Here is a 17,311-nt window from a genome sequence, read left to right on the forward strand (position 1 = left end):
GGAGGATGGGAAGATAGATGGATGGATAGATGGATAAAAAAGATACTAGTTGAGAAAAGAATCCCTGAATGTATTTTAGATGGATGCTCTCTCAAAAATTACAAGAACAGAAAGAAGTAAGCATAATAAATGCCATCATCAGAGGCACCTGGGTGGCTTAGTCGGTTAGGTGTCTGACTTTGGCTCAGGTCATGGTCTTGCGGTTTGTGAGTTCAAGCCCCACGTTGGGCTCTGTGCTGACAGCTCAGAGCCTGGAACCTGCTTTGGATTCTGTGTCTCCCTCTCTCTCTGCCCCTCCCCCCCTTACGCTCTGTCTCTCTCTCACTCAAGAATAAATAAACATTTTTTAAAAATTTTTTTAAAAATAAATAAATGCCGTCATCAGATGCCATTGGTAGAAAGCTAAGTCCTTGCTTCGAACTGCAATATCCCTAGAGAAACTTAGAGTAGCCATCTCTGACGGTGATTGAGATTAAGGAAGCTGGAGACATGGAAGCTGGGGAGAAAGGTCCTTGGTGAATTCCTCCTTGATAGCTTGCTCCTTTAGCCAAAGATCATCAGACTGAGAATTTCAGATGCAGAGTCCTTTATTTCTTTGGTTTCCAGGGGTGGGTGAAAAAGCACACTTACTGACCCCAGGAATAATTTCGTTCTGGGAAAACCTGTGCCCAAGAAGAAGTCTCCTCTGCGACTGTCGTGGCCCCCTTTCCTCCTTCCAGGCTGTCCCTCTCCACATCCCTCTCTCCTCTTTCTATCTTCAGAAAACAGGCTTTTTCATCAGCCCTGATATCTCCTATCAAATGTGAGTCAAGGAGCTGGGGTGGTGTTGACATCTGAAGTCCCATCTCTTAACTAGGGGATAAAAAGTTCTTGGCTTTGACTAAGATCCCAGAGTCAGTGGTGAAGCGGGGGCCACCTTCATGGGGGAAGGGTCGCACAGGATGGTCCCTCTAAGGCAGATCTTACCATCAGGATCCAAAGGTCCCCAACCCTGGCCTCCCCCGCCTAGAATCCTTATGTCCCCCCACCCCAGGCTCCAGGCTTGTGGGTGGAGCCAGGTTCGGGGTAGGGCGGGGCAGGGGGGGGAACCGTCACTCTGCCTGGTCCTAGGACAGAGCGTGCAGGGGGGGCCTGGCCCTGAGGCTGGTGCCATGAGCCCATAGGATGTGGCCTGAGTGTGCACTGTTACCACAGTGCACACGACACAACAGGCCTTGACCACAACCGCTCTCTAGCCCGTTTCTTTTAAAAAGGAACTAACATTTTTCATAGCAGGCTGGTTCGTTCTCTCAAACGAGTACAAATTAGAGTGGGAACACTCCCAGGAACTCCCAGAAATTACTGGCGAGATGGGGGCAAGGCACTCTGATGACCCCCCAGAGTTGTTTCTGACCCCCAGAAGTTTTGACCCCCAGAATGATTTTAGCCACTGGGGCGGCCTCCTCAAGCTCCACCCCCCTGGGCAGAAGAGCTGCCTGGGGCAGCAGAGGACTTACTGGCAGGTGGAGAGAGCCTGAGGTGGCGGCCATGATGGTGGCTTCCAGATGCTTCTATCAAAGGCCAAGGCTGACAGCCACACAGGTATGGAGTCCGTAAGGCCCTCCCCACCGCCCTGTGGACACCGAGTCAGAGGGAAGGATTCCTCTGTACCCACCCATCGCTTTTCTCTCTTTCCAAGCCACACGGGCAGGAGAGAAGGTTCTGGGTTCACTGGATAGCTCTGTGGGGGGTGGGCAGGGGAGGCACGAGGTGCCATCTGTGGCCTGCAGGCACAGGGACAGCTGTCTACTTCAGGACGGTACCGGGTGTGCTGTGGGGAGGCCCCGGGGGTTACCCGGCAGAGAGCCCCCTCCCTCGGATGTCATCCCTCTCAAGCCCTGACGGGACAGCCTTCCCACCAGAAACTCCGCGACGTGAGGCTGCCTGTGATCTCCTCGGTGTCTCCTCAGCAACCACCCAAAATGGCCAGCGTGGGAATCCAGTCACACTCAGAGACGCCACTCTAATGCCGTCCAGTCGGCACATCCTAGCAGGACAGCAGAGGCCTGTCCCCAGAGTGGGCTTCCACAACCCATGCACTTTTTCTTTAAAAACGGTTCTTCAAAAATAAACCCACAGCAGTGAGAAAACATTTCCTTCCAGGTACTCGGTCAGGGTGATGACCCAGAAGTCTCCCTTCTGCGTCTTTGTTTCATATGAAAGTGTACCCGTATATTCTAGACTGTTCCACAGGCTGCCCTTCCAGCCATCAGAAGGAAGAAAGACTAGGTCATCTCCAGCTGGCACATCAATCCCCTGAGCTCTGATATTACTCCAGGACACCAGCTTCTGCTGCCCGTTGGCCAGTATTCGGGGAATCACTGAATGTCAGACCAAGGGGGAACCTAGAGATCACTGAGTTCGTTGAAAAATGAGGCCCAGCGACAGACACTTGCTTCCTAGTATTCTCCCAAATCACCACAGGGACGGGACTCTGGAGACATCCTACATCCTCAGCAAGCCCCTAGCATCTTCCAGATGAGCAAAGGATGATACAATTAGGGGGACTCCGACCCCCAAGTGTAGCTGGCTCTGGCATGGGCATGAAGGGGGTGCAGGACGGACGAATCCTCCTGAAGCAACTATAGCAGCATTTCTCAGACTTTCCTTCAGCATTTTTTATTTTGCAAAAAAAGACACCAAAAACTAACAACCACCATCAATTTACCCAATCGTTTCATAGAAAAAAGGAGGCTTAACATGGCAAACAAAACAAAACTCCCATCTCAGAATAAAAGACAGTTCTGCCCTGGGGGCGCCTGGGTGGCTCAGTCGGTTGAGCGACTTCAGCTCAGATCATGATCTCGCGGTTCTTGAGTTCGAGCCCTGCCTCGGGCTCTGTGCTGACAGCTGGGAGCCTGGAGCCTGCTTCGGGTGCTGTGTCTCCCTCTCTCTCTGCCCCTCCCCTGCTCCCACTCTGTCTCTTGCTCTCTCAAAAATAAATAAACAGTTAAAAAAAAAAAGACAGTTCTGCCCAGGAAAAGAGGTTGGCAGCCTTGGCTGATACACATCACTCTCACACACACACACACGCACGCACGCACGCACACATATCTTCCTAGTTTTTCAGTGGACCACAGACCTGCCCTTGGGACACAATGACCCAGGCTGGGCTCACCCAGAACCTGTACAGCCAGCTAACTCTGCTCTCTCAGCTGAGGACGAAGTATCTATTGGTAATCCAGAGCTGGCTTCACTGTCTCCCACCCTCTCTCTCGGAGAAGTGAGGGAGCGCAGCTAGAATTAGGGGACCCCGCTGAGGAGGATAAAACGAAGTGACTGGTGCCTATACAGGGTCCCTACCCAATTTCCTGGGTGGCCAGCCGCCTTGTTGTCCCACAAGGGAAGGCTGCGAGGCAATTTTTAGAATCCTGTTCAGTATGTCATTGTTCTCAAGCGTTTATTGAGTGCCAGCTGTGTGCAGGACAAAAAGATATGGATGTAAAGATCTGATCCCTTTTATTTGGAAGTTCATAATCTAAACAGGAAGACATGATATTAATGGGGTTTTGGTTTCTTGCTAGGTAAATAAGTAGCTCATGCGTAAAGTTTTTTGAGGATTCAAAAAGAGCTGGTGTGGATGGAAGGCTTCATGGAGTTGGTGACGGCATTCCAGTTGGAAGGAACTTTGTGGGCAAAGACAGGGGAGGCTATGGCAGCTGTGCGTGCCAAGGGGAACAGAAAAAGTAAGGCTGTACATTGGCTTCGTGAAGGACTGGAATGGGGTATGGAAGACAGGGAGTCCTTAAGGGGTTTTTAAATAGGAGATCATGGCACCTAAGGGTGACCAGGGGTTACGGGAGTCATGCTGTTTTCTCCACCCCTCCACGGGGACCTCGATGTGGCTGTCTGTCTGTCTTCTGTCTCTAGCAGCAAGAACCATTTCACCAGAAGGGCTTATTTTGGGGTGGGTGGGGGGAGCGGGTGGTGGTAGGATGAGATCAAGGGGAGATCTACAGTTTAGAAAGGTCATTAACATCATGATTTTCGTCTTTAGTTCCAGTGTTGAAGAAAACATCCATGTTTTGGCCGCCCCTGGGGCATGGGATAAACGGCAGGTTCAGGGTAACAGTTACGTAGCCAAAACTTCTAGAGCTGGCTGCCAGAGCAGCACTCACTGTCTCCAAGCCAACTTGCCAAGAACAAGATGACTCCTGGGCCCTCACTCCCTTCTGAAGGTGACTCCCGGATGGGGGGGATGGGGGGGGGAGGGTGGGCAGAGAGCCACGGGGGCAAACAGGAAGTCTGGGACTTTTCTGAGGCACTTCCCCCCGGTTGGGGCTCTTTCTGGGCACCCAGACGCTGAGGATGGGCCCTCTTCCTACGCCAGGCCTTTCTGTTACTGTCTCCCAACCAAGATGTGCCTCTCTCGTTCTGATAAGGGAGGGGTAGACCCTCCACTTTCCCCCTTCCAAGTTTGCTCAGACACTTCTCCCCTCCAAACCTGCCCTCCCTCCTCATTGCTCCCTACCCAGTTCTGCTCATTTGTCATGGCCTGCATAGGCATGAACTGGCGACAACCCTCACTCAAGGGACAGATGGACTCTGGGATGTGATGTAAGGGACCGAGTGTGTGGTTGCCAATCAGCATTCCTTCCTCCCATCTGCTCTGGCCCCTTCCTGAGAGGCACCGCAGGCCAGCTCAGATTCCTGTCTATAAAGTAGAGCTCCAGGAAGGCCTGAGAGGGCAGTGAGGGGCCTGGGTGGGTCCCCCCCCTTCAACCATCATACCTATTTTTGGTTGGGTTCCCTCTTTTATTTCCCGATCCCCTGGATTAAAATGCAGGTGCCTTTATAGGATGTGTAGTTTTTAATGCTTTCAGTCTCAGTAAAGATCACTAAACAGGGATCCGGGCCCAGGATAGGTCCTATCAAGTGGTAGGGGAGATTGGGAAGAGGTCCTCAGGGACAAATGTGCTGAGACTCCCCGGTCCCAAGCAGACCCTGAGCCTCCACCCCCTAGTGCTTCCCAGGGGAGGCACGGGGGCTTCTCAGGGTTCAGAAGTGCAGGCCTGAGCTGGTTAGGTAACCCTTTGCTGCCTGTGGGCCACAGCCTCTCTTCTGGTCTGGAAGGGGGTGGGTCTCCCAGCTGAGTGCCAGCCAGGACCACCCAGAGGCATTAGCCCCTGCAAGCAAGGAGGCCCAGGTCGGCGGGCAGAGCTGGAGTTGGTATCTGGGACCCTGCATTCATCACTGCTCTGGGTGGGCCCCACCCCAGAGGAGTCCCCTGTCTTAGAGCTGGGAGTGAAAGAGGGACTTCTCTCAAGGAGTTCAGCGGGATCCCCGCATTATGTTAGGCACAAGGCAGAAAGCCAGGGGTCTCCCAAACCCTGGGGCTTTGCCCAGGCAGCCCCTTCAAGGCCCAAGGCTCAGGAGACCCAATTTCTAGGCCCAGCCCCACCTCCAGCTCTTAAGACCTTGGGTAAATCACTTCCTCTTTCTGGGTCTCCTTTCTCTTGTCGTTAAATTAGGGGATTGGAGGGGCGCCTGGGTGGCAGTCGGTTGGGCGTTCGACTTCAGCTCAGGTCACGATCTTGCGGTCCGTGAGTTCGAGCCCCGTGTCGGGCTCTGGGCTGATGGCTCAGAGCCTGGAGCCTGCTTCCGATTCTGTGTCTCCCTCTCTCTCTGCCCCTCCCCCGTTCATGCTCTGTCTCTCTCTGTCTCAAAAATAAGTAAACGTTAAAAAAAAAAAAAATTAAAAAAAAATTAGGGGATTGGATTAGATCCAAGAGTGGAATCCTTTTTCAAATAAAATCTTAAGCAGACTCTCAGTTCATCAAACATAAAAGTGTGGGCTTTGAGTATACGCGTCCTCAGTGACCCCTGCACACAGGTTGGCGTCCGGCCCCTCCACAGGTCACAGCTTCACTGGGGTCATCTCTGCGCCTCCCCACTCCCTCCTCACCTCCAGTTCATCCCTTCAGAGGCCAGCGCCTCTCCCTCTCCTGTCTCCCTGGTCACTACCCGCCCTCCTGCCCACTGAAGAACTTCCTTCCCAGCAGATTTCTCTGCTTCTGCTTTCTCTGCTACAGTCTGCGATATAGCCCCAATCCGAATCAGATCACCTCTGTGTGCGAACCCCATCTGTAGCCCCCAGCATCCCCAAGCCTTTACCCCACCAGACCACCTTCTGTCATTGTCTCCCACATCAGCTGCAAGTGGGAAGGGGCTTGGTTTAATGCTGGGCACCCGCCCCCACCTAATGTAAACACTATTTGTTGAACCGAAGGAGAAAAAGTGTCTACACCTAGGATACTGGGCAGTCTGCCTTTTCTTTCTCCCCAGCCGACATCTGCACCAAGGAGGAGACAGACCTTGCTTGCCAAGGTCCTCACACTCCTAATCCAGGGGGCTCTCTGAGCTCTGGGGGGTCAGAGTAGGAGACATTCTCCCAGCTGTCTGAACATCACAGCGAGAAGGAAAGGACTTTTGGAAGCCCAGTGGAAAGAGGAGTCCTCCTCTGAGGACTCAGAACCCAGCCCCAAGTGGTCGGTAGGGTCTGGGGGTGGCATGGGGGTGAGGAATCACAGATGATTGCTCCTCCTCATCTTTGGACCGTAACACAGGTGGACACATGGCCCGGGGAACAGGGGGTGCCTGGGGTGCACCCGGAAACTGCCTTGTAGTACTTGAGAGTCAAGGTCTGGGCTCCCCAGGGCAGAACAGGATCTGATATGGTAAGAAGTTAGAGGGAGGCACCTGCAACTCAAGTTCAGGAATTCCTGTCTTAGGACTGCCACAGTGGTGGCAAGTTCTCCGTCCCTGGAGGTATGCAAGTACCTACCAGGTATGAGTTTCGGTGAGATACTATTTAGGAACCTTCCAGCACAAAAGGTCCTCTTAAATAAAGTGATGTTTTTAGCAGCAAACCAATATTCCTTAGAATGTGCCAGGCACATCTAAGCAGGCCTGAGCTGGTGTGTTAACCCACGGCTGCCTGTAGGCAGCTGCTTGAATATTAACTCATCCAAACCTCATAACAATCCTATGAAGTTGGTGTTATTATTACCCCCAATTTACAGAGGAGGCAAGACCAGGTCTCTTGTCCGAGGTTAAATATCTGGTACTATTATTAACAAGTGGGAATAATAATAATAATTATTATTATTATTAAGAGTTTACCCTATAGGCCAATGTGCAAAACTCTTTATGCATTATCTCATTTAACCCTCAAAACAACCCTGTGAGGATAGTTACTACCACGTATCTTCATTTTATACATAGGTAAACCCAGGGACAGACAGGTTAAGTAACTGGTCCAGTAATGAACAAAGAAAAGCAAGAGGAAGTAGGGTGGGGGGGGGGGGGGGTCACTCCTGGGGAGGGGTGGGGAAAGGGAAGCTGGACAGGTCAGGACCCTGGCCCCTCACCACCCCTTCTTCCATGGGAAACTCCTCCTAGCTCCACCCTGTAATACTGGGTGTGGCAGAGACTTGCCCCTGAGGGGCCCCCTCCCCAACATAATTTCCAATTCTTCCCACCGGATGGCATTTGTCTTTCCAGAGGTTACTTCCAAGAGAAAGCATACAGGCAGAACTTCTGGGGAAGGGTGGCGATGGGGCAAAAGGGAGGAGGAAAGCATTCAGATCCAGAAGAGTTTAAGCCCCCAGCCCGCCAGAGCGGGAACCAGTCACCTCCAGCTGTCCCCCAGTCCAGAACTGCACAAGATCGGCCCATCCCTCTTGTTTTACAGAGCAGAGAACTGAGGCCCTGGGAGCTGGAGCTAGGGGTCATGGAGCTCCTGGGGTCACGGAGCTAGGCCAGGCAGCAGCTGGGTGTCCATCACAGAAACAGGCCCGGGAGTTTTAAACCAAAAAGCCAGGAATGGCAGCCTCGGGGCAGGGGTGGGGGTGGGCGCCCGTCAACCTTGACACCCCGAAAGGTTCTAAGAGGCCTTCCCAAGAATCCACCACTGGAACTGAAGCCTCTTCAACCCCCTGAAGCTTCGCGAGACGCCCGCTGGGCTGGGCCTGGGCGGCGGGGAGGGAACCTTCTCCCCGGAGCGCAGCCCTGAGCAACGTCCAAAAGCAACTTCGGTGGGGGTGGGGGACATAAGACGAGGCACGCGAGACCCCTCCCGAAAGTCAGTTCCCAAACAAGTTCGGCTTCACGCATGCCCAGCTGTGCCTTCTCCCCGGGACCCCCCAGACCCCAGCGCAACCCTTGCGCCCCGGACCCTCCCCAGGGCTTGATAAGGCAGGTCCAAAGGTCACCGACCCGGACCCGCCTGAGGGACGGGGGAAGGGGATCTCGGTGGGTCCGCGGTCTAGGCGGACTCGTCAGCTGTCGGGGCCGCTGGCGCCCGAACTTACGGGGACCCCGGCCCCCACCCCACGCCCGCCTGGTCGTCAGCGTCCCAGGACGCGCGCGGGGACGCAGGCGGAGCGGCGGGTGCAGGAGGCTGGCGCGACCCGGACCCCGCGTGATTGCTTCTGAAGTTCAGGCGAGACAGCAGCCGGGGGAAGGGGCCGCATCCACGCAGCCCCTCCGCCCCGGCTCTGACAGGTAGAGACGCTTTTCTCGCACCCGGCCGCTTAGCTGGTTTTCCAGCGAGCGGTGACGTCTGAGCTTCGAACTTTGGCCAAGTCCCCGGGTCCTGCAGCCACCAGCGCGGCCCCCTTCCGCGCAGAAGCGGAGTCTGGCCCCGGCCGTGGCCGCGGGGCTCGGACTCACCCGACGCCCCGAGGCCGGACGGCCGGGGCTCCCTCGCGAGCTCCGAGCACTCCCGGGGCGGGGGGGGGGGGGGGAGGCAAGACTTACCCCACGGGGTCCCCGCGCTCGGGCGCCCCGGCCCGTCGGATCATGCCGCCGGCAGCTCCGGGACCGCGGACGGAGGGGCTCAGGCGCCGGGCGGCGCGGACCGCCGTGCGCTGGGCGCCCGCATGGCCCTGGCGCTGGCCCTCGGGAAGGGCCCGGACGGGCGCCGCCGCCAGCCCCGCGCCGAGTGGGAAGCCGCCGCCGCCGCCGCCGCCGCGCTCTGGGGCGCTCGCTGGCTTCCACTTCCTGTATCCGAGCGCGCGGGGCTTTCAGGAAGAGGCTGGCCTTGGTGGTCAAGGGGTTTTTGTCAAAAGCCTCTCGCCGGCGGCGGGCGGCCCGGAGCCCCCCTGGGGCACGCGGAAGCCCGGCGGCCGCGCCCCTCCCCCCTCCCCCCCCTCCCCGCCCCCTCCCCCCCCCCGCGCCCCCCCCCCCCCCCACCCCGGGGCCGGGCCTGGCGGCGGGCGGCTGGGGGACCTCGGCTCCGGGCGCGGACGTCCAGCCGCCGGGAGCTGCCTCCGCGGGCAGGGGCTGCGGCCCGGGCGGCTCCCGAGAGCGCCGCGAGGGAAACTTACAGCAAAGTCTCCCACATGGCGAAGAGTCGCGTGGGAAGAAGGAAGGCGCTCCCGGCTCCTGCGGACCGGCAGGTGGGGAACTCGGGCCGGGCTCGCCAGACAGGGAGGCGCAGCCTTGCCTCCCGCCCCAAGGAGCCCGAGACTCGCCCAGGGGCAGCCCCGGACCAGAGGCAGGTGGCCTCTTGGATGCCTCCGCTAACGGTGAGCTCACTACTTAACAAGGTGGTCTGTTCATCCACGGGTACGTGATTCACTTATCCTGGGTACCACCCCTAGGTGGGATCGGAGTGGGAAAGCCAGTGAGCTCACACAAATACCACAGCCACAGCAACTCCCGTGGGACCAGGAGGCCTCTCTTCTCTAAGCGCCGGCAGCACTCAACACTGCCTCCTGAGCCCAAACTGCCTTCAGAGCATTTCACGTGACTGGGCACGACTGGACCTTGCAAGGCCACCTCAGTCTAACGCAGGGTTTCTTGGCCTTGGCACCACTGACATTTGGGACCAGGTAATTCTTTGTCGTGGGGGCGGGCCTGCATATCGTAGGATGTCTGGCAAGCATCTCTGACCTCTATGCACTAGATACCTGGAGCATTGCCCATCCCCTGTAACAACCCCAAACGTCTCCAGCCTTTGCCAGATAGATGTCCCCCCGTTGAGACCCATTGGTCTAATGCTTTCATTTTATAGATAAGGAAACTGAGACATAAAGAGAGGAGGAGACTCACCTGAGGCCACCCAGCAAGTTGGGCGCAGGCAGGACTGAGACCCGGGGCTCTGGTACAAGCATCACGAGGCATCTTTGCCCTCCATGCCTCTGCCCTGCCACTCCCCTCACACCCTCCTCTCCGCCTTTCATGACATTTCCACCATATCAGCCTGGCAGAAACTAGAGAGGAAAGAATCCCCATCCCTGAATAGAAGTACATGCAGCCTCCTGGTGGGGACGTAACGTGGTGCAGCCACTTGGGAAAACGGTCTGACAGTTCCTCCAAAGGTGAGACCTGGAGTCACCACATGACCCTGCAGTGCCACCCCCCACGTGGGTATCCAGAGTAATGAACACACGTGTTCGCACAGATGCTTGTACATGAATGTTCATCGCAGTATTGGCCATATCAGTGAAAAAGTGGAAACAGTCCAAACGTCTATCAACTGATGAGTGGATAAACAAAATGTGGTACGTCCATACGACGGCATAATGTGAGGCCGTAACAAGGAGTGGCGTACTGATACAGGCTTCAACATGCATGAACTTGGCAAAGAGCTCAACGGGAGAAAGCCAGTTACAGAGGATCACATACTGTAGGATCCCATTTACATAAAATGTCCGGAATGGGCAAATCCATATAGAAAGAGAGTAAATTGGTGGTTGCTAGAGGCTGGGGGGAAGGGAGCATGGGGAATGACTGCTCGTGGCTCCAGGATCTTTTTTTAGGGGGGTGGATGGTGAAGAAAATGGTCTGATAATGACTGTGAGGATGTTGCACAACTTTGTGGTCAAACTAAAAACCTTTGGACTACACTTTACGTGGGTGAATTGTATGGTACGTGAATTCTATCTCAATTAAACTGTTATTTTGTTGTAAAACTGCAGTGTCCAAGAGGCTACGCTGACTCCTCCAGCCATATCACTTCCTCCTCTGTCTGCATCCCTCCAGGCTCCCTCATTAGATCATAGCCAAGCTCCCACTCACCTTTCCTCTCCTCTGGAGGCTCAACCGTCTGCTCCCTGGACCAGAATCTTTTCTACATCTCCCTGGATAGGACTGTAGCTCCTGTTTGAACGCATGAGCTTTGAGGATAGACTTGTGTTCACGTCCAACCCCAGGACCTTCCAGCGGGGGTAGCCCCAGGAACATCACTTCCTGGTGCCTCAACTTGCTGGGCTGTAATAGTGATGAGTGTAAGTGGGCACCTGCCCCAGGTGGCACTATTAGTCTCTTGTTGCTGGAACCAGCCTGTTGGCCTCCCTGGCCCCCAGGGAAGAGGTCTATCCGACTGTCATATCTACAACGATCCCTCAGGCCCTACCATGCTGATGTCGACTGTGACTAACCCCCCTCTTCCCCCCGCCCCCGCCCCAAATAAAGGTTTCCTTCAGCTTCCTAGGCTGCCGCTGAGAAACAGGACAAGCCTCTCGAAGCCTGGGTTCCATGGGACCAGCCCCAAGGTTCTCACCACATCCCGACAGAAGCCTCCACGAGGCCTGTTGCTCACCTGCTCTGTGAAGACCGAATTCCTCAGGTAGACACCAGATGAGGTCCACCCTGCCCCTGTTGCTGGTAACTGACCAAAAAGGAAGTTGCTGAGATTCCAGAAATCCAAGCAGCTTCTCTTAGTGGTGGCCTCTGACAAGTTGGCCCTGAGTGTCCTTCCTGGGTCCCTGTTTGACTCACTCAAGCCCTCACACACCCCACTCCTCTCCCCAGACGGATCTCAGGACGCCTGCTGGGGGGGTGAGCATCTGCTGCTGTTTGGGCCTGTAGGTTCCTTCCCCCTGCCCCTAGCCTCTGTTTCTTTGTTAATACTGGTACCGGGGTACCTGGTTTCCCTTTAAGGAGCTACTCCTCCCAGCCGAGTTCAGGTGGAGATGACAACTACCCCCAACTGACCCGGAACACATATTCTAATCTAGCCAATCAGAGCCCTACACTTAACTGGGCACAGTGATTGGCTGGTTCACGGATCAACACGTGACCCAATTGGGCCAATAAGATCCTTCCCTGGGACTTTTCGTTGGCACTGTTCAGGAAAGCCAGCAGTCTTCCCCCGACCTCAAGCTGGTTAAGCTGGGAAAGTATGAACTTGGGGTAGCACAATAGCTCTCTGAGCCACCATGTGGTAAAATGTACTCAGGAAGAAAGCCAAGATGGAAGAAAGCAGTGCAAGGAGAGATGGGGCCCTGGTGTCACCTGTGAGGTCTAGATTCTGATGTGTCTACAGCCAGCTGCACCATTCGACATCTCCGTTACAAGAATGAATACGGTCCTTTTTCTTTTCCTTTTTTAAAAGCTCAAATACAATTGGAGTCGGGCTTCTGTTAGTCGTCACCAGGGAGTCCAGGCTCTCCATGATTGCAGCCCCTTCTCTGTCTTCACTTCTTGCTGGGTCTGGAGGACGTCCAGTTGTGGCGGGGCTATGGGAATAAACAGATAAACACTTCACCTTATTACCCCAAAATATAAGAGGCTGGTTTGCATCTCTGGGGTCCTCATGGGCAGCTCTCACCTCCACCAGCTCCTCAGCCTCCTCCTCCCTCCACACAGCTGAGGGCAAACAGACTCAGTCCTGAGGAGCACCCTGGGATTTTTCAGGGAAAGGTCCCCCCCAGGAGGTTAACTTTAAGCCTTGCTGGAGTTTCTGGGGACGATTAGCCGAGAAAAAAAGTCTCACGGCACAGTCTTGCTTTTTAAAACTTCCCCAAACTTGGGGCGCCTGGGTGGCGCAGTCGGTTAAGCGTCCGACTTCAGCCAGGTCACGATCTCGCGCTCCATGAGTTCGAGCCCCGCGTCGGGCTCTGGGCTGATGGCTCAGAGCCTGGAGCCTGTTTCCGATTCTGTGTCTCCCTCTCTCTCTCTGCCCCTCCCCCGTTCATGCTCTGTCTCTCTCTGTCCCAAAGGTGAATAAACGTTGAAAAAAAAAAATTAAAAAAATAAATAAATAAATAAAACTTCCCCAAACCTTTCTCTGAGTTGGATAAGTGACATTAAGGAAATAGAGCGTGTTCTTTCCCCAGATATTTTCCTTCTATCTAGAGTAGTCATTGAGAGTAGGGGCTTGAGTCGGGCTGCCAGGGTTCAAATCCCAGTTTTGTCACTTGGTGGCTGTGTAACCTCAGGCAAACGACTTTGCCTCTCTGTGCTTCAGCTTCCTCATCTGTGAGATGGGATAATAACAGTGCCTACCTCACAGGGTTGCTGCGAGTGTTGCATGAGCTCATGTAGGTAAGGGGCTTAGAACAGAGCCTGGCATATAGTAAGTACTCGGTAAGTGTTAGCTATTATTTGTACCATGACTAAGGTCTTTAATGTATCAGATCTCACAGGAAACAAATGGCACATCTGATCAGGATAATTTGAAGAGGGTTTTGGTTTTATTTTTATTTTTGAGAGAGAGAGAGAGAGAGAGCGAGAGAGCCGGGGAGGGACAGAGAGAGAGGGGGACAGGATCCGAAGCAGTCTCTGCACTGAGAGCAGAGAACCCGACGTGGGGCTTGAACTCACGAAGCGTGAGATCATGACCTGAGCCAAAGTCGGATGCTTAACCAACTGAGCCACCCAGGCGCCCCTTGAGGGGGGTTTAATAAATTTGTAGGTGGGGAAATGCGAGAGAGAGTGCTGTCAACCTCAGATCTGTTACCTTCCTCAGCCCAAAGATGGGGAGAAGGGGTGGTTTCCAGACCCAGAGGCAGAGAGTCCTGTCCTCCCCTTGCCAGGGGAGTGGAGCAGGGTCCCTCAGTCTAGGAACACAGCCAGCTCACAGTGACCCTGAGGGAGGCAGCCAGGAAAAGAAATGCTCCGAGTCTTTTCCCTCCCGCCAATCTCCTGCAGCGAGGGTATCCCCAAGTTGCCCAAGGCTGCTGGAAGCCAGAGGGCTTGGGCGCCCCTCGGTCAGTCCCTGTGGGTGAGGAGTCCCTATGGATCAGCCTGCTGGAGTGCGGAGAAGGGCTGGGGGCAGGGGCGGGGGCGGGAGGGCAAAGCTGGGGAATCAGACACACTGGCTCAAATCCCCCTCAGTCTCTGGCCGGGAAGCCTGGCAAATCAGTCAAGGCAGCAGACATGTGAGCGAGGCCGTTTGGATTCTCCAGAGCAGCCCATCTGCCAGCTAAATCCACGCAGTGACCTCTGTCACTGTTCCGTGGAACAGGAGGATCACTAGGCCAGACCTGCCTGAACTCCCGGCTGGTAAATTGGTGACATATAATAAAATGGTTGCTATTCGGGATATTTTATTTTGCAAAAATAGATACAGAAAACAGCTCTTTCTGTGGCTTTTTCCATTGTTGGGCCCCCAATAAGCCCCCTCATCTGCATTCCCTGTTACTTTAGAGAAATCTTAAGAGACCTGGCGGGCGGTGGGGCACCTGGGAGGCTCAGTTGGTTAAGCCTCTGACTCTTGATTTCGGCTCAGGTCATGATCTCACGGTTGGTGAGATCGAGCCCCACATCAGGTTCTGTGCTGGCAGCGTGGAGCCTACTTGGGATTCTCTTTCTCCCTTGCCCTCTGCCCTCCCTCTGCCCCTGCAAAATAAATAAACTTTAAAAAATTTAAAAAATAAAAGTGGGAGGAAAACCACTTTATTATTGCAAAATCAATCTGTATCCTCAGGGGTCAGCCAGGAAAAGAATGCACCGGCTGCATAGGGGCTGAGGTGGCCTGGGAACTAGACTCTGGGGAAAGCAACAGCATCTTCTCACTTCTCGTGACGTCTGCTCAGCAGGAATGAGGGCTGGGCGTACAAGGCCTTACAACTAAAAAAAAACAAATCCTGGAAATCTGGAATTTTATAGGACTGTTTCAGATTTCTAGAGTACCGTACTGGCTAAAGAAACACTTCCGAGGGCCCAGGCACCCTCGGGGGCTGGTTTGAGATCTTACTTCTGTCTTCTCTGAGGCTCTATCTGTCCGTAAGGTGCATCTGACACTGGCGTGGGTGTGCCTCGTGAAACCCAGGGGGCACTCGGGGATTCCCCAGGTTCTGGAAAGGACAGAGCCCTGACAGACCTATTCTGCGTGTCTCATCGGAGACCATGCAGGCTGTCTCCGGCACTGGTCTCTGCAGAGAGAGGATGTTCCCAAGACACCCCCAAAAGTTTTTAAAGCAGCCCTCGGCCTGGATTATTGAGGCAGCAGATTCTTGTCTGCCCTCCCACCCCCACTTGGCCAACACCATTCATCCCTGAGGCAGGAACTAGAGGCTCTGAAGATCTGCCTCAGGGAACTCCTCTCCCCGCCAAGACGACCAGCTGCATTTGTTCATCTGCCTCCAAGATCTGTCCCTGAAGCCTGTCTGTTCCCAACCGAGGTGCCCTCTTAACCTGCACTTGTTACATATTCCAGACACTCTAATATTCTCATGCTTCAATTATCCTTAGTGTGAGTACAGGCTCCTTAGGAGCGGGGAATACACCTCCTTTTAAATTCTTTTCTACACCCCACCCAGCAATAACCAGTGGAGAACTCTGTGAACAGTAAACACTTAAGAAGCTCTTATTGGCTAAATAAAAACAATTTGTTACCAAGGAGGAAAGCTGCTCCATTTCTGAGTTCTGTGCCATTGTGAGGATTATCTCTGCTTTGTGCTGTCCGAAGATGAGCTAAAACTGGGGCCAGGAATACCCTCAGTTCATACAGTGACACCAGTGAGGTACTGGGAGCTCATGGAAGTCCTGTGCTAAGGACTTTTTAGGTTAGTGAATGAGCCAAGCCACAAAAGATGCTCTTGGGTTTAAGTGACAGAAAGCTCTGAACCTAAGTGGATTGAGTACAAAGGAAATGGATTGTCTCTTACAACTTGAAGCCCAGAGACAGGAAGTGCATCAGGTATCTATTGCTGTGTAACAAATTACCCCCAAGGTTAGTGGCTTAAAACAACACAAATTTGCTATCTCACAGACTCTGTGAGTGGGGGGGTCTTGGCAAAATTTTGATGGTTGCCTCTGCTTCAGGGTCCCTCACAAGGCTGCACTCAAGTTGTTGGGCTGGGCTGGGGTCTCATCTGAAGGCTCGACTAGGGAAGGGTCTGCTTCCAAACTCAGATGGCTGTTGGCAGGATTTAGTTCCTTCAGGGGACCCAGTTTCTTGCTGGCTGTTGGCTGGAGGCCATCTTCAGTGCCCTGTGGCATTGAACATGGCCTTTGATTCATCAAAGTGTGAAGCTGAGAAGGCAACAGAGAGAATACGATGGAAATCACAGCTTTACAGAGCCTAATCGTGGAACTGACATCCCATCATTCTGATCCTATTCTTTTTTTTTTTTTTAAGTTTTAAAATTTATTTTGAGAGAGAGAGAGAGAGAGTGAGAGCAGGGGAGGGGCAGAGAGAGAGGGAGAGAGAGAGAATCCCAAGCAGGCTCTGTGCTGTCAGGAGGATCCCAGAGCTTGATCTCACAAACTACGAGATCATGACCTGAGCCAAAGTCAAGAGTCAGAAGCTTAACCGACTGAGCCACTTAAGTGCCCCTGGACCTATTCTATTAGAAAGTCACAGGTCCTGTCTACACTCAAAGGCAGGGGATTAAATAAAGGTGTGGAGACCAGAAGGCAGGGATCATCAAGGCCATTTTAGAAGATAAGTAGTACAGGCAGCTCCATGTGCAAAAGAGTCAGGGGCTCAATGCTGCCATCAGTCACTCTTTTGGTCCCTTTCTCTGCTTTGCCCTCCTTGGCACTGACTCCATCCTTGGGCTAGTTCTCGTAAGCTTCCAAGAGAGCTGTCCATGGCAGTGAGGGTCATGCTCTCTAGATCCATCCTGTAGGAAAGGGGAAAAGCCTCTCTCCAAAGCCTAGGACAGAAGTCCTTGTAGTGTGACTGGCCATATTAAGCCACACACCTGCCCCAGTCACCCGGAGAATGTCATGCCATGGTGGCTTATGTTACTTAGGACCCATACTTGGTCCTGGGCTTGGAAGTGATCTTCCCCCAGGTCATGGTGGGGTGGGGTTGAGACCCAATCAAAGCTAAGGTTCTGCTGGGAAGGAAGGAGAGAATAGGTATTGGGTAGATAATCAACCTTGTCCACTACATTTGTATGGAAATGACCAGAAAAACAAGACCATGCATGAGAAAACATTTGGAGTTGATTGATATATTCATTATTTTGACTGCAGTGGTTATTTCATGGATATTTACATATATATAAACATTGGGGCACCTGGGTGGCTCAGTCGGTTAAGCATCCAACCTCGCCTCAGGTCATGATCTCACGGTTCATGGGTTTGA

The 17,311-nt window shown here is 53.8% G+C and overlaps 1 protein-coding gene across 2 annotated transcripts in view; it reads right to left on the bottom strand.

Annotated features, from left to right (window-relative positions):
- RIN3 (Ras and Rab interactor 3) overlaps nt 1–9,727 on the bottom strand; it is a 124,306-nt gene extending 114,579 nt beyond the window's left edge. The window contains exon 1 of one of the 2 annotated variants that reach the window (XM_086708951.1): nt 9,369–9,727. In XM_086708951.1, coding sequence (XP_086565077.1) covers nt 9,369–9,385 — 17 coding nt within the window. In that variant the 5' untranslated portion in view covers nt 9,386–9,727. Of the gene's footprint in view, nt 1–8,799; nt 9,169–9,368 lie in introns of those variants that run through there. The other variant, XM_086708950.1, reaches the window with a different exon arrangement.
- Nucleotides 9,728–17,311: the final 7,584 nt, after the last annotated feature.

The sequence above is a fragment of the Puma concolor genome, chromosome B3 (genome assembly GCF_028749965.1).
Source record: "Puma concolor isolate L17-30 chromosome B3, mPumCon1.1.hap2, whole genome shotgun sequence".
Lineage (NCBI taxonomy): Eukaryota > Metazoa > Chordata > Mammalia > Carnivora > Felidae > Puma > Puma concolor.